Genomic DNA, 26,595 nt, shown 5'->3' on the forward strand with positions numbered 1-26,595 from the left:
CAAAAAAAAAAACTATTCCTCTAGATACCCCATTCATTCATTATTTTTCAAACACATCATGTACTGACATCTCTGTGCATGAATTCATGTAATTAAATGTTATTTACCTTCTGAATCTAAAAGTATTTCTGATTTTTTAAGATCCATGTTAAATGTCATCATTGTCATATGAAGTCTTCTATGATTCCCACCCCCCACCTCCACTAGAATTAAATATTTCCTTTTAGGAACCTAGCATACTATCCTATACCAGTACTTTAAAATAAACACTGTTCCATTAGCATACTTAAATTAGGAAAACTACAGTACAGAATCGACTAGGAATCCTGAATACACTAACTCTGGCCTAAGGTGATGTCTACCAATGATTACCTTAGTTGTACATGTGGCACGTAATGGCTCAACGAGTCGGTCCAACCTCTGCAGTACTGCACTTGGACAAAGGGTGGAGAGTCTCACCAACATTAAAAATGTTAGCATCTGTTAGGAGTAAAAGACAAAATTTAGACTTTGCATTATTTTCGGAAGACAAAATTCCAAATTCTAACAAAGCTTTTAAAGGTAAATAACTAGTGAGCACCATAAAGTTTCATTTTAGTGTAATTTGCCATTGGACTCTCATAGATTTGTCTCAAACCTTATCTGAGGAATTTTAGTTACAAGTACGAGAAAGACCTTACCTATAATGTGGTCCAAGTGTACAGAACTAGAAAAGTGGTTCTCAATCTTGGCCACACATTAGAACTGGGGAGCTTTAGAAAGATACCCATTCTTCTGCCCCGTTCCCAGAGATTTTTACTTAACCTGTCAGGATAGGGCCACAAATTTAGTATTTTTTTAAAAGCTCATGTGTACCAAAATGGAAAACCATTGAACAAGAAAGTAACTAGGAGAAAAACTTTATAAGTTTCTACTCTTTTTTAAGATTTTCCTAAAAAAAAAAAAAAAAAAAAAGACTGGTTATTCAGATTCATCTGTATACAGCCTATAACCCATAATCTTTTTCTCTTGGACTATAAACTGTAGAATTAAACAGGAGGATCCTATCACTTCCTTGGGGCTCTTTTTAATAGATTCTGGGAGAAGTCAGGTTAATGCCAAAAATGGAAACATGAAAGTCAGAGTTCTGATAGTCTGGCTGAATTACTTCTGCTCAACTACCACTTTTGCTTGCTGTACCAAATGTCCTGAACGGGAAAGAAAAAGAGACAATGGACCACCTTTTTATGTTTCAAATCACTCTTACAGTTCAATTTAAAACAGACATGATCAAGTAGGAAAACAAAGAGCAGTTACAAGCAAAGTTCAAGCTCTAAATCTAAATGGATATGGTTTCTCTCCAGTTGCTTCTACAGATTATTTTGAGCATCTGAAAACAGTAAACAGTTCTTCCATGTTATCCTTTGGCAAAACTCTTGATATTAAACAGTATGTTAGACTGGAGAACAAAAATCTCTCCTTCGGGTAAATAATATAGTTATCACGCAGAACAGCCCTAAAGACAGCCAAAGAGAATTAGCCAAGAAATTAAGTTATTACCCCATGGGTAATAACTGCAACACGATATTAAGACAGGCCAAAAAGATCACAGATTATAGCTTGAAGAGCAAAACCTGTCTGGACTCTTCTTTGCAGAGAAAGGATCTAGGGACTATGCATTAAGTAAGCTGGCACAGAGACTATCTTAGAATTTTCCATCCACTTAGACTTACTTCCTTCTCCAATGAAAAGGTTCCTAGAGTTTTCCTGTATGTCAACTGATGTTACTACTGCATCACTATTACTTTTGCATTATTATAGTTCATAACACTTAATAAAACCATGACAAGCAAACCAATTTTTTCTCACTTAATACACAAAAGTAAATTACAAGGATAAAAGTCACAGTAGCTAAGTCTTCTAAAATATTCTATAAACAGGCACAAACATCTTACCTTAATATCATAATGATCCTTCAAACCATCTTCAACATGATTTAGAAATTCAAAGATATCTAGTCTATCAAGACAACTGTCTAAAAGTGTGTACATACACTCAAAAGCTGCCTTTCTAATATCCAGGCCATCATCCACTGTATGCTTAAATGGACCCATTTCTACCTGTTGAAACAAGAAAGAATGTGTAGATATACTTAAAAGTGAAAGATAAGCTGAGAGAAAGTGTAATATAACTTTGCTTACCTCTCTTATAAGCTCCTTTCTAACTTTTGTTTCATTGTAAAGATGTGGAAGAACAGTATCTAGAAGATCCCTTATTAAAGATGGCTTATTATGTGCTGCTGAATTGAATGTGACCAAAGCTACTCTTCTTACATTCAAATCTGGGTCTTCCAATGTCTTTAGGAAATCACCTGAAAAATTATAAGGGAAGCAACACATAATTATGGTAATTAAAATAAAGTACAGATTATATTTTTTTTCTAAATTGATACTTATTACTGTTGGTATTATTATTGTTTCTTCAATGTGAGCCACGGAAGTAAATTATATAGTTTCTTTTGGCAGCAAGTAAATGACATCTCAGTGTGAATGGGTTTGATAATCTATTTTTAAACACCTATAATACAGAGGGTATGGAGTTAGGAGTCCAAAAAGTTCCTTAATTACTTTTATAAATACTTCATAAAAAGGTGGGTTGCACAGAGAAGTGATGGAGACAGCAGGCACAAGAACTAATAACTTGAATAATTGTCCTTAGAGTTAAAAATATGATAAACAAGGTGAAGACAGATCCATTGCTTGATAAAGGATGGAATGTTAACAAGTATACAATTTATCAGATGACAAAGAAAAATGTGCCTCCAAAAGCCCTATTTTTATTTGTATCCTTAATAAGAAATATGTAAATTGGTAACAGGATAACTATACGAAAGGAGAAAACTGAAACCTAACATAGGACAAAACGCTAAAGAAACACCTAGCCACTTTAAAACTGATGTAAGTCTGATTTTCTTGCAAATGTGGGGGAGAATTATAATGCAAAGATCTTTAGAGTCATCCAAACTACTTTGTCAATTGTCTGACTTTTGGCAAGAGCCTCAGTTTCCCAATCTTTTGGCAAGAGCCCCAGTTTACAATTTTTTTCCTTTATCCATTAGTTATTTTAGGTCATCCACAAAATATAATTATCAAATGTGCAGTGGACTCTAAAGACATCCTAGTGTATTTACTAATTTCAGTTATTTTCAAAATTATATAGTAATGATTTCAAACTAAGGGATGATAGAATATAAGATATGAGTATATAAGATTATACGTTATTAATTATCTTTCTAATGAAAAAATTACCAAACCCCTAAAAGCATTTTAGTTCCTTGGTGATATTTTTAGTTATTGAAACGATTCATTTCTTGACAATTAACTATAAATAGTTAATCAGTATGTTATCTTTGTTTCCACTTACCTATGCAGTTCTTCAATAGTGGATCAATAGGTTGTGGATGATCAGAAATAGTAAACTTTACAGCTGTAACCACTGAGCTTCGGGCATACGATGAACCTGATTAAAAATAAATTTAAGTCTATTGGTATGTTAAGTCCACTAAAATCCATGGACATCTTTATCATTTTCAAACCACTTCAAATACCACTAGTGTCTTCAATTCTTTAAAGTCCTCTTTGGTCAAGAAGGGTATTTCTTATTGCTATCAGACTACTAACAGAACAGAAACAAAGTTTGCTCATCTTATGAAACATAATCCCATTAGATTTCAAAAGAAATAATTTCTTCTGGGAAGTAGGGGGTCTGGGAGAGCTGCAGTGAAAGATCTAGCCCTCACAAAAGGGAATTAATTGGTTAAATCCATAAATAGCTTATAATATCTTCAAGTATTAAAAATGACAGTGATGTCTAAGAATAAATGGCAATTACCTTCTACTTGGCCTAAAGGGATTGAGAGTGGTAAATACAAAAACTCTTCTAGGATCTTTCATTTGAACTAAAAAGTGCAATTTTAGTATTATAATTATTACTAGCGAGCTCAAGATATTAATTCAAGAGACATCTGTCTTTCACATTTTAAGACAAGAGTAACATTAAAATATAATGAACACTAGAAAAGATTTATTTAACCATTATCTAATTATACTCTTTATCCTTTTAAACAACAAAGTGTCATTCGAATATGGCTCCATATCACAACAAATAGCAATAGGTTCTACATGTAACAAGATACAGGAATGTTTTAACTTCCACATTAGGCATCTTTTAAGGCAACCAACTGCTAATAATTAACAAAATCTTTTAAAATAAGAAAATCTAGGTACCCACCTGATATCAAGTACCCCTTAAGCCGTGGAAGAAGAGTTTCTGGATCAATTAGAGTGAGTTTGCCTAAACATTCAGCAACAACATTTCTGGTTCCTTCTTCTGCACACTCACAATGCTTTAGCAATAAGGCCCAGATGTTTTCAACATACGGTTTAAGGCCCACCACTGATGCAGAGCTAATAATTTCCTTCAAGGAATGAAGCAGAAGATACTGCCTTTTGGGTTGACTGGTTATTTCTTGTAAGACAAATGGTAGATATTCAGGAAGGTTGCCCACACTAATGCTGCCTAATGCATAGGATGCAGCTGACTTGACTTCTTCACTAGGAGATGAGAAGGCTTCTAATATTACAGATTTTAGTTCCAGCTGCCCACTTAAGTCAATATGATGGCCAACTTCTCCAAGAGAAAGTAGAGCTAAGAGACGAATGGAATCTGTAGACCTTGAGTTCTTGACATCTTGAATAAACTGACCTACTACAGCTGGTCCTTCTTTAGGACATGCTCGAGTAAGAGCAGCTACACATTTGGCAATGGAATAATAAGACTGCTTGTGAGTAAGAGCTGTGCTCTGAGAATAAACTGGACCAGTCAGCATGCGCAACAAATCCATGTATCCTAGATTATTTGTTCCAGTGACAACCAGAGCTTGGAAAAAGTCTAGCATAGCACTGAGAGCCCCTCCCTGCAATAAAGGTGATCTCACAAGTCCAATAAGTTCATTGAGAATAGATCCACTTATCTTTGAAAGGGAGGAGGGATACACTTTTGCCAGTGTGGTTAGAAAACTGATAGCCATCTGTGAAACATGCATATCACTTTCGCTGATAAGAGGTGGGAGCTCATCTAGAACTGCATCAATCATGGCAGCTGTCAAGCTGTCACTATAGTTTTTAATTAGAATATCTAGGGCAGAAAGGGTACCCAGTTTCAAAGCTCTCTGGTTTTTCCTGAGAAATGAAGCAAGAATAGGAACCCCTTCTCCCAGGACAGGCCTCAAATCTATCTTCAAAGGTGACCCAGCAATCAGTGTCAATGCTTTCACTGTAGTTAACCGGGTAATTTCATTCTTTAGTCTCTCCAAGAAAATCTGAAGTGTATTAGGCAAGTCAGAACCCAAATTGTCTCCAAGGTTGCAAATAATTTGTCCCATACAGGAAATAGCCCTTTCCTTGACTTCCTGATCAATGTCAGCTGCTTTTAACCTCTTAATGGTACAGGTAAATAGATCTTTGATGTAAGGAGTTGCATCAAACGAGGAAGGCTGATCTAAAGGACGAATTACTTTGACAAGTTGTTGAGTAACAAGAAGTGCTTCAGATGTAATCTTGTAAAATGGGTCTCCAACACAAGCCACCACAGGAGGGACCAAAGCCTGAACATGAGGATGGAAGACTTGAGGAGAGTGGTTACAGAGGATTACATACAGACACGACAAAGCATCAATCTTCAAATTCGATGAGCTTGATTTATCATTCAGTGAGAAAATGATCCCTAAAAAGCCAACAAAAAAAGATTCAATAATTTTTATGCATAGTTTTATGTAAGAAAAAGTTTAAAACTAATTCCTAAAATACTGCTGCTTTATAATATTAGCTCTAAAGTAGAAGTTCCACAATCTATGATGAATAGTAGAGCCAAAAATTTTTGAATAAGACTTAAAATTTTTACTTTGAAATTCCTAACTTTAGGTGTTCAAGATGGTTCTTTTAAAAAGTTAGTTCTATGTACAAATTAAATTGTCACAAATTATCCTTTTGAAGGAAACATTTACACTTCTCTAAAGCTTAATAAAGTGTACAGTAAGTTCCAAAAGTGAATTTACTGTTTCTTCCATACCTGGTACAAGAACAGGAATGTGTTGCGTTAGGGCCCCAGGTAATACATTTACCAGTTCAGTTAACATGTTAAAACAGCACTGTCGGGTCTTCACACTTTTTTCTTTCATCTGTTTGTGTAGAGCTTTAACAATGTTGGGAACCTGTAATTATCATACACTCATTAGTTGGTTCAGCTATCTATGTAACAAATTACAGGGGATGGGGAGAAAGGGGAGAATTTATCTTTTTTTGTTAAATTTTTAATTCCACTAACTGCTAACAAGACTGTTAGAAAGAAACTTGGTTGCATCAATTACTGTCTCTTGTAACTGTATTTGCTTGATGCTAACATACAAAAGCTATCATTAGCTTTCTACAGAGCAACAAAATAATCTTCCTTGATTAGTTTTTAATTATGAAATGAGAAAGACTGAACAGAAATCCAACTAAATAATAAAATTTTCAATTAAAATTTTCAAAACATAAATGGCAGAGATAAGCATCAAAGGAAAAATGACAAATCATGGAAAGGAAGCCACTAAATGGGTCCTCATTTTTGCTTTTACAGTTTGTTGTTCCAGTGAAATCAACCTCACTTCAAATGTAGCTACATGCTAGCAAGAGTATGATTTAAAGATATATGCTTCTAAACTTTCTAATGTCTTGTTAGTCAGTAAAACTTAAATAGGGTATTTACTAACAAAATCTATGGATGCCAGGATACAGCTACGTATCACATCAAATAATGATCTGAGAACTAGAGACAAAAGAAAACACCTGATTCATCACAGTATCATCAGAATCTCCTGACTCTACCTCACTTCTACACTCAGTTACCTATATCATTCATATACTTCATCTATTTCTACAATTCCTCTTCAATATTCATCTTTAAGTTCACCACAAATTATTTTAATTTGTACTGCGTGAAAACAAGCCAGATATAGTATGTATATCCCCTCACCCAGTTTCATTGTGTATTGTGGCTAACATGTTTTGTAACCTATACAAATGCCGAGCATGTACTAAATAGTCAATGAATGAGAGCTATTCTGCTGTAATGTTTAGGATCTGAGAAAAGATGTCCTAAAGTTAAAAATATGTATTTTATTAATAAGAGCTGGCATTTATAAATACTTACTATGCAGCGGCACTATTTAAATGTTTACATAGATCACCTCATCTCTCATTACCGTTAAGTAGATATTTCTAAGGAAATCCTTATTACAAAGGAGAAAAGTGAGCTTTAATAAAATGACTAATTTCTCCACGATCACACAGCTAAATTAGAAGTGAAGCCAGTTGTGAATACAAGTAATCTGATTCCACAGCTCTAAGATATCTCCGTTAGTACAGAAAATAAAAATTACTGAATCTTAAAACTGTTTTATTTCTCCAGTAAAATCAAGAAAACTTTAATCAGGATAAACTATTTACAAGTAATATAATATGTACAAACATAAACTACTATACAAACATATCCCAGAACTCTGTTTCTCTAAAGATGTTCTGGAACTCACATTTCCATATTAAAATCACAATTTACAAGATCACATTTTACTAGCATGGCTTTCAAAACCATATATTTAAACCAACCTGACTCTGAAGCATTGTTAAAGGTGTTTCTCCCTGTTCCATTGCATCAGGGTCACACAGCCAACTTTGCACAGGACGAGTTTGCTTCAAGAGAGAAAGGTATGCATGAAAAACATCTGCCTTTACATTTTCTTCACGTTCTTTAAATCTGGATATCAGCGCAGGAGAGACGGTCTTGTAGAATTCTGGAAGCATTTCATGCCTTGTGCTAACTACAGCATCCAAGCACTTAGCAGCTGCACGTCTCACTTTCCAGCTCATGTCATCATCATCACTGTATTCATCATCACTCCCTAAAGAGAAGTTTTAATGTTATTAATCATAGGAGCAGTTTATCATTTAATACAGAAAGTGAATGAATATTCATAACTAAGTTTTCTAACTTTTCACTAACATATATAGCAACAGATAAGTTTATGAAGAACTAGAGCTTAAACAGATGCAGTTAACTTGTAAATGTGCACAAAAATTAACCTCTAAAAATGATCATGACTGTGTTTTTGTTAAAGATTCTCACTGTGGGTAACAAGCTGCTTATTAAACCCTTTAAAATCATTAATTAACACAATAAACTCCTTTAGAACACAAATATTTATAAAATCATGTGTCCCAGCTTTTTAAACAATGTGAATAAATGTTCAATTCAAAGAAATCACTTGACACCATTGGAAAATCAAATAATCAGAGGATTTAGAAGATAACCCATAAATAGACTGTGGTCATAAACAATGTGATAAAAAGAAATGGTTACTAATCCCAAGACATTCTGTAGAACTAATTTCCTGGGGAGAAAATCATCTCCACCTGTAACACTGAGTCATTCATGAAAATTTAACAAATTTCTTGTTTAATTTGAAATACCTTGGTCATCATCATCACCACCATCTGCATCCATGGCATTTTCATCTTCATCTTCATCATCATAATTATAATTCGGATCATAGGTAAGATATTTAAGACAAATATTTATAATGGTAGAAACATGAGGATATACTTCCTTAGGACATCTGAAGAAACAAAAGCTGCCTTGAGTAACTGTACTTTTGTCCTTCATTCAATACCTGCCACATTTTGCTTTATTTCCAAATTTTTTTCTCTTCACTTTAATATAGCAAGTAAGGTGGTTCCTAGCCTTTTCAACATCAATGACCCTACATCTTTCTCTCACACAGACTTCATGTTTTAAAAGATTTACTTTTCAAATTATGCCTATTTATATAAATTTTAAGATGAACTTTAATCTTCACATTTTAACATCTCTGAAGTGGGGATGATTTTTATAATAGAATGTCAAGGTTACTGTAGATAGTATAGAAATTTATATACAGTAGGCCAAAGACCTCACCAGTGGATGCCTGAAACTGCAGATACTACTAAACCCTACATATTGTTTTTTCCTATACATACATACACTTTTATGGCTTCTCTTTGGCAGATCAGAATGGCCAGCATCAATTCTCTTCCATTTGGGATCCATTATAGTCATGTACTACACAATAACTTTTCAGTCAATAATGGGCCTCATGTATGAGAGTCGTCTCATAAGATTATAATGGAGCTGAAAAACTATCATCTAATGATATAAGGTCTTTATGCAAAGTATTACATAGACATTTACCATTGTTACAACTGCCTACAGTGTTCAGTACAGTAACATGCTGTACAGATTTGTAGCCTAGGAGCTATAGGAGAACAGGATCTGTCACCCAAAATATGTCTTTGGCATAAGGATTATTTTAGGCTAGTTAATTTTAAGAAACAGCTAACATGGAAGAAGCTTTGAAAACCAAGAAGAAGTTACCCTTTGTAAAAGACGTTTACATTTGTAAGGGAAATCTCTATTTGTAATGGTTTCTCCCTGGCTATACCAGGAAGAGGATGACCTTCTCTCTAGAAACTTGTATCAATGCAGAAGGCAAGGACTCCTCTGCATAACAACCTTACCCTTGTTTATTGTGCTTTTCCCTGTAACCTCCCACATCTGACTCCCCCTAAACTCTGACATTATTTTTTTCTCTTCAGCTAAAGAAGATGGTGTTTAAGGAGTGGCTTCATCCATTTGACAAGTTACTCGGTTTTTGTGGGTCTCTCCCATGTAGACATGAGGTATACATGTTATTAAACTTTTGTTTGCTTGTCTCTTGTTAATCTTTTATTACAGGGAGTTCTCACACAAGAACCAAGAAGGTAGAGAGAAAATTATCTTTCCTCTCCTATAACATACAGCCTAGGTGTATAGTAAGCTATACCACCTAAGTGTACTTACTTACTCTATGTTTGCACAAAGATGAAATCACTTAACAAGGAATATCTCAGAACACATCCTTACATTGGGCAGCACAAGACTGTATTCAGTACAATAAGAGTTACTTGAGCACAAGCACTGCAATACAGCAATATGCAATAGTAGATCTGATAATCAAGAAGCTACTAAAGGTCTGATAGCATATACAGCATGGATATGCTGGACAAAGGGGTGACTGACATTCTGCAGGATGGTGTGATTTATTAGACTCAAAACTGTGTGCAATTTAAAATTTATGATTTATTTCTGGAATTTTCCATTTAATATTTTCAGACCACAGTTGACAGTGGGTAACTGAAACCGCACAAAGAGAAACCACGGATAAGGGGGGACTACTGTAAGCCGTATCTTCTCAACATATGTCTATAAGACTAAACCCAGATGAACTTGCTCTTTAGCAACTAGTATTATTTGTGGAAGTGCCAGTGCACATTCACCTAGGTTTGGTCTTCTAGCTATGTGTTGAAAAGACAGAACATATAAATGTCCCAAAATAAAGAAATAACTTGTGTTTCTCAATTAAAAGGATGAAAACTAATCTCGCAATTTCTGATTTTAACCATTTCATATGACCATAAAGCTACTAAAAACCATGAGTGGCAAGGAATTGTTGCAGATTATAACCACTGAAGTCTCAAGACACTGTACTGTGCTACTACACTAACAATTCTAGTCGAAAGAAAAAAAACTGTTACTTAGCCAGTATGGTCCCTTACAGTACATACATGCAGCTTTATTAAAACCAAGGTTTCCAAATTGAGAATCACTGCCCTAACAAAATGGAAGTGACGGACTTCAAAAACTATTGAAAAGATATGAATTTTTTGACCAGATGGTGTTTAAAGGGTGGCTTATCCTAGGGTGCTCTCTCATAATAGACTACGCTATGAAATGAATCCAAAAGACAATTATAAATACCTTTCCTAAATTCTTTAAAAATAAAGCCTAACAATGAAAACATTTAATAATAAATATAAAGACTATATTTTAAAATATAAAATTTAATTCAGTTCAAATATCAACTGGTTATTAGTGTGATAAGAATTTAAACACATCTAAAATCCAAATCTTGACTGTCAATAAAATAACCCATTTCTCCTTACCCACCTAACCTAGATCTGAAATATTATTATATTCTTAAGAAAGATTTTCACTTGAAAAATAGAGGCCTTAAAAACTTACCTTCTCACAAACGATTCAAAGGCTTGAATGCAATATTCTCTTAACTCATCGTCATCTACATTACAAAATTTTACCACCAAAGGAATTATCTTCTCGAGGTATTCACCTAAGAAAAGCATATTGGTCCTTAAAAACATTCATGAATACTTTTTTAAAGAAAACTTTAAAACATTTAAACATTTCTTACCTATTCTATGACCAGCTTGCCTACTAATAGCAGCGATGCACTGTATGTAGGTTCTTGTTGTTGACATGGAATCATTTTTGGACAGCTCTGACAACAGATGTTCGATAAGATCTACAAAAACTATATTTCCACAGCTCATAACCAGATGGCCAAGAGCGATAATAGTTCTTTTCCTCACTGCGAGTCTAGGGCTGGTCAACTGAGGGAGCAGACAGGTCAGAATTGAAGGATGGAAATTAACAAGAAGTCCTCCTTGCCTTAAAATAAGAAAGAAAACAACGAATAAATTCAAGATATCTGAGCATTACTGAAATGTCTGGCCTCTGAATCCAATGTATTCAAATAGTAAAAATCTACATGACATATTCCAAATTCAGAATGAAAACTAAATACTTACTATCTCTACCAACCAAAATGGAAACTTGAGCTAAGTGAATGTTGTTCTGAAATTTGTATCCCTAAATTACCTCTGGAATCTAAATCTATATTCCCATTTATAGGATATCCAACCAACAGGTTTGAGAGAACATAAAAAAAAAAAAAAAAAAAAAACCACACACAAAAATAACAAAAGAAAACCAATGATCTTGTCACTTTTCCCCTTTCCAGCTCTCTACTGGTAGCTTTTTCTCTATTATAGCTTTTTAGGGGTTCACAACACTCAAAATCTCAGCATCTCTTGATTACCCCCCTCCCTCTCCCTATTGTCTTTCCTCTACACATCTACACACTAAATTTTACTTATCTTTTTGGCCCGACCCTCTCACACGAATCATTTCACACGTGCAGTTCAATGACTCAATAGCAGTCAAATATCTACATGCCAGTAGAATGCTAGTAATCAAGGCACAAAGAGAACAAAAAGCCTAACTCGATTTTCATTACTTTTCAAATGGAGTATAAATTCCTCCCTCTTTGCAACATGAGTCCAATTTATCAGAATGACTTCCTACTACTTTTCTATTAATTCTATATTCTGGAAAACTAGAATACAATGTTTCCCAACTCTAAGACTATGTATGCTGATATATTCTATACTTGAGCATACATACCTGTGCCCTACCTACTGTTCTAAGTCTAAATACAAATGCCAGTCTTTCCACAACACACTTTCTTGGAGACTTCCATGTTAAACCCCAAAACACACTATCTTCCCATCTTGCCTTTTATATTACAGCCATTTGTGTTCTAATCTCCTAAAGTATAAGTTCTTTCTGTGACATGATGACAGCTCTTCATTTCTACTGTAAATATGTACCACAAGAAGGCCCTTGAATACTTTCAAGTTGAAGTAAATCGGCCACAGATAACACACAAAAAATCACATATAATTATGAGAAGCAGGGATAAACTAAAATCGACAGGTCTTTCAAGGTATTTTCCCCTAGGAGTTGCTTAGATAATTTTATCTTCCCAAGTTTGACTTCCATAGGAAAGAAGAAAAGCAACAGATCTTACAGGCACATCTTATCTAAGAGATCATTATCATTATATTCAAGAATATAAAAGTGTAAAACGAAACATAAAAATTGTGCTGAAATATTTAAATCACAAATTTTATTCTAAAAACCATATAAAACATGCTTGCTACACAGTATTACAAGATAAATATAATTAGCTTATTTCTCACCTCACTCCAAACCACATATATTTATAAAACAGCCACAATTTAAATATGAAAGATTTTAGACCAAGTTTTATTATATTTATTAGATCAGGTTTTAATAAACGAACATAATATTTATAAGTAATACAGACAATAAGCATGTTTACCTGCTTAACATATCAGCCATAATGTCCAAGGCTTCTAGCTGAACAGAGACATCTTCTTGCTTTGCAATTGCACTGGTAAGACGTCCAGTAATCTTTTTACATACATTAGCAGCTAGTGCAGAGCCTGCATGAATAAAAAACCAACAATGATTTCAAGGCAAGTATGTTGAATTCCACGTTATATTCATGGAAGTTGCCAAATATTCAACAATTTTAAGCCTGATGATGAGACCAACTCAAGAGTTCATGTCAGAAAATGTATTTCAAAAAAGGCTGTTTTTCAATAAAATAATTAGACATAAACAAAAATTAGAGATAATAACTGCAGAAGTAGTACATGACCTACTGAAAATAGTATCGTTTTCAGTAGGCTCTACTGGACAACTATTTCTACATACTGGTACAAATGCTGACTATGAAGCCAGTAGTAGCTGTACATGCTTGAAAGGAAGCAATGAGATTTTTCTCTACTGGGGTCCTCTTTACTAGTAATCTAGACTTTTAAATTTCAGTGAATTAAAAAAACAGTGATTAACACAGCAAAAGAAAAAAGAAAAATAAATAACAATGATTAACATGGTTTCTTAAAAAAAAAAAGTTGTAACCTTTAATAAACTCCTTTCCAATCAAAAGATTCCATAATGTCATTATAAGGTAAAAATGTTCCAGGGACTCATAAATCAAGGTTATTACTATTTAAAGTAGATAAGTGTTATTAAAAAAATGAGAAAAAAGAAACAAGGAATTTTGAAAGGAAGATTCTGAATGGTTAACAACCAGAAATCAGGTAAAAATAAACACGTTTCAATGAGAGGGAAAAAAAATGAGGAAAATATCGATATTACTAATATAAGGCAAAATAACATACCTCAGAGTTGGTGAAATATTTTATTGAAATAACTAATTAATACAAGTAAAGTAACATTGGTATGATACAGCAGAAAAAGCATCAGCTTTAGATGAAAAGAAAATAAATTTGAATCTTCGCCCAACTGAGTGAATTAAAGTCATCTCTGAATTTTAGTTCACTTAATAACCTAGGAATATTAGGACCTCCCATATGGACACCCAGAATATATCACCAATCTATATCTTTCCATGAAATAGGGAGGTAGTTTCACTCCATTTGTAGATGACGCAAAAACTTTTAGCCTGATAATTCAGTCAACAGGTTATCGGTTAAGACCAATTCTAAAATTCTGTATTATCTAAACATTTCTGTCAGGGGCAAAAAGCTAATTAATTGACAATTTCATTAATTTTAGTTTAATTACCAAGTAGCTATAAAAGGCTCAATCTTAAAGTTACTAGTAAACTGAACTATTTCACAACTGTCTTAACAGTGTCAATTAAAAGTTTCACATCATAAATTCTGATGCAAAGTAAAATCAATATTGAAAATAAGAGCTAATCAGAAATAACTCAGTTTTGGTTATCTTTTTCTTTACTGCATAGGTTGGCATAACTCTATTCTGTAGTCATAGTACATAAAATACTAAATCTTGCTCCAACATAAAAATCCTTCAGTACTGATATTCTATGAGATACTTAAATTCAATCAAAATAATATTTATTTAAAACTGAATTTATCTTTAAGCAAAAATAAGACTCGGATTTTTTTTTTTCTTAGTTGTTCAAAGGCAAGCTTACATAGATCTTTAGGGTAGACACCTCTCTCCCTCCCTGGCCAGGAGAAAAAAAGAGAATAAATACCATGTGCAAGGGAAATAGAGGGAAAAAAAATGATCTTGCTTACCACTGGAAGCTGGAGGAAGTTCTCCAATTACTGTTTTAAGGCCAATACTTGAAATATCTCGAAGTTGTTCTTTATCAGAAAGCATGTTAGTGCAGAGGGTATCTACAATTGTTTCTACTTGATATTCTTTCACTTTACTCACTAAAGGGCCAAGACTGTAATACAAACATAACAAAACAAGATTTAATCTAGATAAATCAAAAACTGAAAGAAAAATAGAAACATTAATTTTTGTGCCTAGTAACTATCGATACAAGTTAAACACATTATGTTTATATCACAAATAGTATACAAATAAGGGTATAAATTTTTAAATTTTTTTTTAATTTTTCAATTACAGTTGACACACATTAGTTTCAGATGTACAACATAGTGATTAGACATTTATATAAACTGATGAAGTTATCACCACGATAAAGCTAGTACCCATCTGACACGGTAGTTATTACAACCTTTACTGACTATATTCCCTATATCTATACTTTACAACCCCATGACTCTTTTGTAACAATTCGTACTTCTTAATCCCCTCCCCTTTTTGACCTAGCCCCCCAACCTTTCTCCCATTTAGCAACCATGAAAATGTACTCTGTATCAATGTGTTTATTCGTTTTTTTAGATTTCACATATAAGTGAAATCATATGGTATTCATCTTTTGCTGTCTGACTTACTTCATGTAGCACTAATCCCTGCAGGTACACCCATGTTGTTGCAGATGGCAAAATTTCATTCTTTTTTATGGATAACATTCCATTGTGTACATTACCACTTCCTTTTTATTCATTCCTCTATTGATACTCAGGTTATTCCGTATCTTGGCTAATGTAAATAATGTTGCAATGAACATATAAATATGGCTTTTCAAATTACTCTTTTGGGTTCTTTTGGCTAAATAACTAGAAGTGGAATTACTGAATCTTTGCCTCTTGCCTTCATTTAAGTCTATTATCTGGTATAGGCATTTCTACACAGTTTTTCTTTTTTCTTATTTTTTTATTTGTTTCCATTTTCATGAAATATATTTTTCTACCCCTGTACTTTCAGTCTATATGTTTCTTTTGAGTTGAAGCATAGATAAAGGTCCCGTTTCCTTATCCATTCAGGCACCTTCTGTCTTTTGATTAAAGCATTTAACCTATTTAAAGTAATTGTTGATACATATTTAGTTACTGCCATTTTACTATTCATGTTGTTAATCTTTATTTTCCTCATTTTTCTAACATTTCTTATAATACTGGTTTGGTGGTGATGAACTTCTTTAGCTTTTTCTTGTCTGGGAAGCTCTTTATCTGTCCTTTGATTCTAAATATGGCTTTGCTGGGTAATCTTGGTTGTAGGTCCTTGCTTTTCATCACTTTAAATAGTTCATCCTAATACCTTCAGGCCTGCAAAGCTTCTGTTGAGAAACCAGTTGATAGTCTTATGGAAGCTCCCTTGTAGGTAACTAACTGCTTTTCTCTTGCTGCATTTTAAGACTGTCTTTAACCCTTGGCATTTTAATTATGATATATCTTGGTGTGGGCCTTTTTGGGTTCATCTTATTTGGGACTCTCTGTGCTTCCTGGGCTTGTATGCCTATCTGTCACCAGGTTTGGAAAGTTTTCCATCATTACTTCTTCAAATAGGTTTTCAATTCCTTTTTTGCTCGCTCTCTTCTCCTTCTGGTACACCTAAGATGCTAATGTTGGTACGCTTGATTTTTTTCTTTTCACTGTTCTTCTGATAGAGTATTTTCTGCTACCTTATCTTCTAAATCGCTGATTTGATTTTCTGCTTGATCTAATCTACTGCAGATTCCCTTTAATGTATTCACTTCAGTTACTGTATTCTTCATGTCTGACTTTATGCTTTCTACCTCCATTTTTATGTTTCGTATCTCTTTGTTGACGTTCTCACTGAGATCGCTGAGCACCCTTTTAACCAGTGTTTGGAACTCTGCATCTGATAGACTGCTTGTCTCCACTTAGCTTAGTTCTTTTTCTGGAACTTTGTTCTGTCCTTTCATTTGGGACATGTTTGTCTCCTCATTTTGGCTGTCTTTGTTTCCATTTATTAGGTAGAGCTGCTATGTCTCCTGGCCTTAGTAGAGTGGCCTTATGTAGTACATGTCCTGTGGGCCCCAGTAGCACAGTCTCCCTGATCACCTGAGCCGGGTGATCCAGAAATGTCTCTTGTGTGGGTTGTGTGTGCCCTCCTGTTATAGCTGAGCCCGGACTATTGTTGGTACATCAAAAGGAGGAACTGACTCTCAGGCTGACTGGTTGTGAGTACTGGCTGTGACTACCGTGTACAAGGGTTGACCTTACAGAGCAGGATTCATTTTAGCAGAGCACTGGTGCCTGTACAGTCTGCTCTTTGGTGTCATTTGTAGAGGTGGTTGAGCGATACTCTGGTGTGGTCTGAAGCTGGCCACCAGGTGCTGGTGCTCTGGTGCAGGCCAAGGTCAGCCTCTGCCAGAGCCCTGCTCCAGGGAAACGGTATGAGCTACAAAGTGACCTACAGATGGATGCCACTTATGCTTAGGTGCCTGGGAGAGACTAAGCTGCAAACTGAGGCTGGCTGATGTTAGTGCTAGGCTTAGGGCTGCGGAGCAATAGGTATAGGGCTCTGCGAGGCCAGATGCTGCTTGTTTAGGGTTTGTGAACCTTGGAGAGTTTCAGGAGCCTGCAGCATGAACCAAGACAGGCAGTTTTTATGGAAAAGCCAGTGGAAGTGTCTTGCGTGGAGTGAGGCCTGGGGAATCTCCAGGGCAAGGTAAAAGGTGTTAGCCAGGTTGATAGAGATTCAGATATGGTGTCCTCCTGCATCTACAGGCTGGGCGGGAGAGGGTTCAACAAAGGAATGATTGCTTCTGCCAGCACTTCTGTTTGGGAAGAAACTGACCCTCTAGCCCTCACCCTAAAGCCAGACAATTCAGTTCCTCCCTGTATTTCCCTGGCACCCTTGGAGCTGCTACCTCAACACTGGAGCTCAAAACAAGTGAGTTCTAAGAAAATCCAAGTTTGCCCTTTAAAAGCAACGCCTAGAATTCCAGCTGCCCTGTCTCACTTGGCCACAATCTCTGCTGGTTTTCACAGTCACAAGTTGTGGGGACTTCTCTTCCCAGTACTGGAACCTAGATTGTGGAGTTTGGTGTGGGGCTGGAACGCCTCACTCCTGAGAGTGGACCTCCAAAGCCAAGATATCCCTCCCAATTTCCACGTCTCTGCCCCTCCTGAACCAGTCTCCACATGGCTTCATCTGTAAGTCCTTAGTTATGCTCACTAGACTTTAGGTGATTCTCAATGACAGTTGTTCTCTGCAGTTTAGTTGTAATTTTGATGTGGTCGTGGGAGGAGGCTAACACGTTTATCTATTATGCCATCCTGACCAGAACTCCTCAAGAGATTTTTGTTTGATAAGCTCCTTGCAGGTGGTTTCCAATTTTTTTCCCACTGATTTCCATTATAGTATCGTGAAACTTAAGATAGTACTAAGTTGTGCTCCCAAAGGATTAGGATTCATACTGTTTGTTAATACAGGTTTGCATGTAGGCCCACCAGGTGAGGATAGAGAAAATTCCTTCATATCCTTCTCATAAAATTTAGCACAAAGTAGGTAATGTTTAGTGAATGAATATTGATTAAGGAGTCATCACATTCAAGATGGTAGTGAATAACAAAATTATGGCCCCTATCTCCAAAAATTTATCATCTGGTTGGTGAGGTAGGGATTCATGTAACTACTTTAGAAATTAATTAAAGGCATTCACTACTCTGCACAATTTTAAAAACTTTTAAATTCGATGTTAATATCTATAGGTAATTGCACCTAAGACATTTTTGATTACTAGGCTTTGAGGGGTTATAGTAAGAGCACTTCGAATAAAAAGATTAGAGACTAGAATAAGTAAAATGCATAGTGAAAGAAATGAGGAGTGAAAAGAATATATTAATATATACTAAGAACAGCAGTAGCACAAAGACGAGAAATGCAAATGAAAAAAATGTTATTGAATGGTTTATATAATATCATATGGTATATTAACTTTTAATAGGTTGTGGTAAGTTTAAGATGCAATTTATAATTCCTAGCCTATGGTAACAATTAAAAACTGTTTGATACTAAAGGCAGATGGAAAACACAAGAAACTCAGGCCCCTGGGAAATTATGGAGAACCTTTAGTTACACCAATAAATTTAAATGTGATGTAATACAAGTGGGAACTAATGTATTTTCTCAAGCAAAAGTGACAGATAAAAATAGTTTCATTTGATAAATGCTCAGATCAATGTTTCACATATATATACTCAATAAATAAATGCTGACTAGAGAAAAAATCTGGGGAATTAAAAGAGAAAGGGAGAAAAACAGAAAGGTTGGAGAAATCCAAGAAAAGGTCCATTCCAAAATGATGACAGTGACAACAGAGACATGGTATGCATATAAAGAAACCTAAAGTGAAACAATGAAAACTGGGAGTGAAAATAAAAGGAATTCCAAAAATGAATTTAAAGAGTTCTAGCTTCCATTAATGACGAAATAGTTTTGTTGGACTAACCCTCTTGCAGATAATTGTAAAACCTCTAAAACTATTATTTTAGAAAACAATTTGAATGCCGGATAATGATGGAACTAAAACCATAGAAAAACTGTCCAATCAGAATTCCATATCCAATGAAATTACCCTTTCATAATGAAGATAAATTAAGACAATTTTAGATAAAAGCTGAGAATATATCACTACCAGACCCATAGTACAAAGACTGTTAAAGGAAGTTCTCTAGGCTAAAAGAAAATAAAACCAGATGGTAACTCGGACTTATAGAAGGGAATAAAGATCACCAGAAATGGTAAATGTGTGAATACATAAAAGGCTGTATGTTAAAAATCAAATATTTTTGTGCTATGTACGCACGTGCGCGTGCACACACACACACACATTAAAAATAACAGCAGCATGAAGACAGGAGAAAGGTAAGTGGAAAACTATTATTGAAAAGGTTATATAATTTATATCAAATGGTATAATATTAACTTTTAATACAGTGATAAATTTAAGATATAATTTATAATCCCTAGTTTACAGTGACAATTAAGAAAAAAATAATGCAAAGATATATATCTAAAAGTCAACAGAGGAAACCAAAATTAAATACTGTAGAACAGTGATTCCCAACTTTTTGGTTTCAGAAACCCTTTCAACACTTCCAAAAATCAATGAATATTCCCCCCAAAAATATACTTTTTTATGTGGGTTGTATCTGTCAATAAAGTAACAATAATAACCCATTATATGTTAACATTTTTAAGAAAAATAATTATATTCTCCAGAAAAGTGAGAAAATTTTAAAATTTTGCAAATAATTTGAGCTTAAAACAACTGGATTCTCAGATCTGCTTTTACAGTTAATCTATTATAATATCACATTTCATGTGGCTTCTGGAAAATTATAGTGCGCACTTAAGAGTCAAAGGGAAAAATAACATTTTAGTATTATTCATATACTTTTGACATTACCAAGGTCACAGGATGTCCCAGGGACTCCCAAATCAAACTTTAAGATATCTGACTAACCCAAAAGAGGAAAGAAGAAAAACAACAAAAACGTAAGAATAACAACAAAAGAAACAAGAAGCAAAATGGCACACCTAAATCCAACCATATCAGTACTTACAATAAATATCAATGGACTATCTGCTGTGTACGAATACATAATTTAAAAATAAAAACCCAGATTAAATTGAAATAGAGATACACTATACAAACACTAATCTTAACAGTGGGATTGGCAATATAACATAAGAGAAAATATATTTCAAGAGAAAATATGCTTAAAGAGAAACATTTTATACTCAAAGTTAAACATGAAGAAGACATAATTATAAATGTGTATGTACCTAATTATTCAGCTTTAAAGTATATGAAACAAAATCGACATTATTAAAAACAGATAAATTGACAATCATAGTTAGAAATATCAACACCCCTCTTTCAGTATTTAATATTGACAAAACAAAAAAGTCACAAAGGCTATAAATCTGAATTACACTATCAACTACATTGGCCTAACTTAGAAAACACTGCACCCAACTAATATAGGATATATTTTTTTAAGTGTACATGGAACATTCACTAAGACTATATATGGCAAACCATAAAACAAATCTCAGTAGACAAAACAAATGAAAAAAAATTAAATAAAACCATCTTGAAATCTTAAAGAATATGGCTCTTACTGTAATGGAATTAAATGAGAAACCAGTAAAAATAAACATCTAGCTAACCTTTGAACAATTGAAAGTTGCTTTTAAATAATCCATGGATCAAAGAAAAATCAGTGATTAAAAATATTTCGAACTGAATGATAATGAAAATGCTAAGATTTATAGGATGTAGTACAAGAAATACTTAGAAGAAAATAATATGCATTTAAATGTTTAAGAATTAGAATGAAAGAAAGTGAGAAGGAAAATACCAGCAAAAAGAAATCAATAAAACAGGCAACAAACAATAGAGAAAATTTACACTGAAATCAGTTCTTCAGCAAGAGTAGTAAAGTTGGTAAATCCCTAATTAGAGGAATTGGGGGAGCGGGGGAGAGAAAATACAAATTACCAAAACCAAAATTAAAAGTGTAGGTAGAAAATCCTGGGGAATCGACAAAAAAGTATGAGATATTGAGGTTCATGGTTAAGACTCTATTGTTTAAGAGGTTGATTCCCTTCAAATATTTCTATGGCTTCAATACAATACCAATCAAAATTTAAGCAAGCTCATTTTTGAAAAAAAAAAAACAGAAATTGACAAACTGATTCTAAAATTTACATGGAAATACAAAAAAAAATAAAAAAAATCAAAATATGGGAAAGGAAGAATGAAATCAGGAAACTTACACTACCTTACTTTAGACTTCTACAAATCTACTCCAGCATTTCTCAACCAAGGGCTATTTTTACCCTCCAACAGACATCTAGCAATATCTGGAGACAATTTTTGGTTGTTACTAACTAGTGAGGGAAGAAGGAATGCTATTGTCAAACAGTGGGTAAAGAACAAGATGCTGCTAAACATCCTAAAATACACAGAATACAGAAAATAACCACTCACAACAAAAAGTTATCTAGCCCAGAAAGTCAACAGTGCCAATTTGAAAAGGCCTGGGCGATGCTAATAAGTGTTGTACTGGCATTAGAATAGACAAATAGATCAATGGAACAGAATAGAGTCTAGAAATAGACCCACACACACCTTTATAGTTAATTGATTTCTGACAAAGATGCCAATGTAATTCAGTAGGGAAAGGAAGGTGTTTCCAATAAATGGTGCTTCAACAACTGAGTATCTACATGGAAAAAAAAAATGAACTCATTTCCTACCTCACAAAAATTAATTCAAAATAGATCACAGAACTAAAAATAAAAGCTGAAACAATAGGCTTTTAGAATAAAACACAGGAAAATATCTTTGTAACTTAAGGTAAACAGAAAGTGATAACCATAAAAGAAAAGTTTAATTTTTAAATTAGACTGAACTAAATTTAAAACTAAAATTAAAAACTTAAGCTCATCAAATTAGGATACTGTTGACAAAATTTCTAAGTGTCAAAGGACCTGTATCCAGAATATATGAAGAACTCCTACAATTTGAAAAAGATCACCTCAATTTTAAAAATTGGAAAAATTTACGAAAAATTTTAAAATGGCCAATAAACACACAAAATAGCACCAGACATCACTAGTCATCAAGGAAATGTAAATTAAAATACCTAACGCACCTACTGGAATGGCTTAACTTAAAGAGTGATATAAAAAAGTGGTGAGAATGTGGAGCAACTGGTACTTTCACATAAAATTATACAAATACTTTGGGAAACAATTTGGCAGTTTCTTAGAAAACCTAAATGGACAACAGCAATTTCATACTTAGGTATTTATTCATAATAAGGACACATATACTAAAAAGGACTCATACAAGAATGTTCATTTTATCTTTATACAAAATATCCAAACCCTAGAAAGAAACCAAATATGTAAACAGATTATGGTATCAATGGATTATTTATCAGCAATTAAGTCATGAAATACTAATATACCCAACATGAATGTCACAGATGAATGAAAAAAGCCAGGGACAATCAAGTACATATTGTATGATTCCATTTAAATGAAGTTCTACCATAGGCAAAACTAACTTAAGGTGAACAAAACAATGACCTTAAGTAGGAGTGCTGTATGTAGTAGGGGTGTTTTATGTGAGGTAAAAATAAAATTTTATGGTTATCCAGTCTTTTAAAAAAAGGTCCAACTTTTCACCATTGATGCCATCTTCATCATGTATTTTCCATTCTTTTACTCCCTTGGTCTATTAATGCCTCACTACCTCAACTGCTTTGATGAGTGAAATATTACAGTGTGTTTTCCTATCTAGTAAAGCTAACCAACACCCTCCAACTCCAGCAACTGTTATATTTTTCCAGGGTTTTCTTGGCTATCCTAAGCGAACACTTTCCACCCAAATATACTCTAGAAGCAACCTGTCTAGCTTGTTGGGGAAAATTACTGATTTTAACAATTAGGTTAGCATTCAATTAAATTAACCTGGAGAAAACCGACAACTTTGTTGAGTTAACCAACAATTTTGTTGAGTTATCCTAATTCAAGGACTTTCAATGTGTTCCAAGTACATTTGTTTCCAAGTACATTTTTGTTATTGGTTAGGAGTATTTTTAAGGCTGCCTTCATATACAACCTTCCCTTATACACTACCCTCACTCAAGGTCACCACTGTAACATTTGTTAAATTTGTTTCTAGGTATTTTGTCTTCCTCTTGCTGTAATAAAATGGATATTTGCTTCCATGGTATCTTCTAACTTGTTATTATTTGCTTATATGAAAGCTACTGATTTTTGTTCATTAATTTTATAACCTGTTACTTCAACTGAATTCTTACTGTGTAAATTTTTGTGATTGACTTGATTTTTCCCATGTACCTTTTTCAATTCTTATGTGTCTAGTTTTTCCACCTTGTCTTATAGTGCCTAATACCTTTAAAGGAAATGTAATGGAGATAGAGACGCATCTTGCTCCTGACTTTAGTGTGAAGGCATCTAGTAATTTGTTGGATTTGGAGGTGAGGTGTGTGTGTGTGTGTGAACTTTTAATGTTAAAAAAGGTACCATAAATTCCATGTTGTTCAATGTTTTACTTGAAATAGATGATGAATTCTCTCTAGTGAGATACAACATCCCTGACCTATTCATTCCCCTAATAACACATTAAGTATGATGCTGGTTTTTGTAAGGTGCTTTACTCTTCTAATGATCCAGTGCAGCCTAAATGTTGGATTTTTTTTTTAATCAAGAAATGATGAATCTTATCAGTGCTTTCACAAACTAACCAGATAGTTTTTTCTTCCTCTGATCTATTAACATGATGAAATAAATATATTAATGAAGCATATAACATTGAACTGCCCTTTTATTCTTGGGATAAACCTCGTTTAATCATTTTATGTTACATTTAATGTATTGTTGAATTTTATTTTGAACATTTAAACGAAACTGATCTGTAGTTTTCTTTTTCAATGTTATCTTTAGTCAATATTTGTTAGTAGTATTTGGTTTAAACAAAAGACCAGATCTTCATACCTTATGTTCTAAAATAGTCCTAGAACTATGTGTACTGGAATTACTTATTCGTTGAGGTTTCAATGAGTTGTGTTAAAGATATCTGGGCCTGAGTTTCTTTTGAATAAGTTATCTAACAATTTTCCTAATTTTTTGATAAGACTACTTAGTAATGGATCTATTGGATTTTCCCTCCTCCAAGAATAAGACCTTGGTTTTATCTCTTGATTTATTACTCTTGTTTATATCAATTCTTTTATTTTTTTGAATATGTCATTTTTTCTTCCAACTCATTAATTTTAAGCATAAAAGATCATCAAAAGAGCAAAAACTCAGGTTCCATGAGTAAAGATTCATACTCAAGTGATTAGGACCTAGGTACTTCTCAATTCTTGATCTGGGACAAACTACTTTTTATTATTATATTTAAAGGCTGGTAAATGTTCAGCATATATTTTGAACCAAACTTTGTTTATTAAGCACATGACAAACGAAAAGATAAAAAATAATGATTAAAATTATACTCATTTGATTATGCAACCTAAACTTGCAAACATCCCAAGTTAATAAACATATATTTGACAAAGTTGTACTGCACGTCCAGAAATTCTATGCTGACCAATGACTTCTCATATTTTTGCCTGCTTTTATAGCAAGTAAAAGCTTAGCCTAAGACAAATTTAAAACGTTTATAAGAAAATCCAGTACAAGAGTTATAAGGAGACAATGCTTTAAATTGCTATCAAATATTACATGACATACAAAATGACATAAAAGTCCATAACTTAATTTTTATATGAAACTAAAGGTTATCCTTACTAATAACTTACTATGTAAATTAAGGGCTTAATAGTTGGTATAAATAAAGTAGCTGTGTTATACTGAAAACTCAAATGGTGTACCTTTTAAGGAGTGCAACTTTCAAGTTTTCATGTTAGCATTATACCAAACAAGATGCTCCTACTGCACTGTATACACACAAAACAATTGGAATTCCAACGATTTTAAGAAAAAAATATCATCAGTGCTGACTTGTGTTAACTATGGCTTTAACTGCTGCTATTCTTTAAGTCTTATTATTTTTTTTACTTCCCTTGGTTCTTAAATTTTCCCCATACTAGAATAGAGAGATGGATAGGGGCAGGTAGGGCTTTTAATCCAGCTAAAAAAAATCAGATCGAATAAGTGAAAGAACCACTCTTTCTGGAGTTTCCTTATATGTACTTCTTAAGAAGAATAATACCTGAAAGGCTATGTTTAGTCAATATAGAAACTAAAAGGAAATGCATCATATGCACCAAGTACAATAACATTAAATATTCACCAGTCGCCTACTCCAAAAAGACATAGTACAAGACTAATGTAATTTACCAATTATTACAGTTACAGTACTTTAATGGAGATAGAGGGGGTAATAAGTAAAAAAATAACTTACCATTTGACAGCTAAATTCTGTACCTCTCCATTTTTATCTTCCAGTAACTTCAAAATCATTTTCACTACTTTCCTTTCACTATCATCATCCAACTTGATGGAATCTTTCTGCAGTTCTGTCATCAAATCATTTGTAGCCATAAACCTATCAAAAATTAAAATTTGTCGATAATTTTAAAATGTTAAGTATCAACTATATAGATCATGATTTCCAATCCGATGCTATCATTCATATCTATCTTTCTATATCTAGCTCCTAATATACTCTTAAATAAGGTATCCTTACCCAAAATTATTTCCCCTATGTTACTCTTGAATCCAGATCAACTTACAGGACCTACAGCAAGTGATCTTTCATTCTAATTAACTGCATCACTGCTTTTAGCAGTAGAAAAGTTCTTAACTTTGCACATGATTTGAATTGTACCTAGGAAAGGTTTAATTACGAACATTAAGAATATCTTCCTTAGTAATACTCTGTGTGTTGGACTTAAGGTCACATATCTCAAATTATTGGGAAATTTCCAAAATACAAATTCTCACCTCTAACGCCTACCACTAGCTATCAGGTGTCTTGTGAAAACGATGAGGTGATTTTAGAAAGGTGTTTCACCTGACCTCCAGCTCTCTCCCCTTAAGAACTACTGCCAAAGGAAGATTTAA

At 33.7% G+C, this 26,595-nt stretch overlaps 1 protein-coding gene across 1 annotated transcript in view; it reads right to left on the reverse strand.

Moving 5' to 3' along the window:
* The window catches only part of CAND1 (cullin associated and neddylation dissociated 1), a 37,970-nt gene that overhangs the window by 2,342 nt on the left and 9,033 nt on the right, over positions 1-26,595 (reverse strand). Inside the window, exons 2-14 of the mRNA XM_016148482.2 lie at positions 25,934-26,077; positions 14,889-15,043; positions 13,133-13,256; positions 11,360-11,616; positions 11,173-11,278; positions 8,547-8,692; positions 7,686-7,978; positions 6,109-6,250; positions 4,270-5,763; positions 3,403-3,498; positions 2,181-2,350; positions 1,935-2,099; positions 373-480 (exon numbers count right to left, since the gene is read on the reverse strand). Of these exons, the coding sequence (XP_016003968.1) occupies positions 373-480; positions 1,935-2,099; positions 2,181-2,350; positions 3,403-3,498; positions 4,270-5,763; positions 6,109-6,250; positions 7,686-7,978; positions 8,547-8,692; positions 11,173-11,278; positions 11,360-11,616; positions 13,133-13,256; positions 14,889-15,043; positions 25,934-26,077 (3,400 nt within the window). The remainder of the gene's footprint in view (positions 1-372; positions 481-1,934; positions 2,100-2,180; positions 2,351-3,402; positions 3,499-4,269; positions 5,764-6,108; positions 6,251-7,685; positions 7,979-8,546; positions 8,693-11,172; positions 11,279-11,359; positions 11,617-13,132; positions 13,257-14,888; positions 15,044-25,933; positions 26,078-26,595) is intronic.

The sequence above is a fragment of the Rousettus aegyptiacus genome, unplaced genomic scaffold (genome assembly GCF_014176215.1).
Source record: "Rousettus aegyptiacus isolate mRouAeg1 unplaced genomic scaffold, mRouAeg1.p scaffold_m13_p_2, whole genome shotgun sequence".
Classification (NCBI taxonomy): Eukaryota; Metazoa; Chordata; class Mammalia; order Chiroptera; family Pteropodidae; genus Rousettus; species Rousettus aegyptiacus.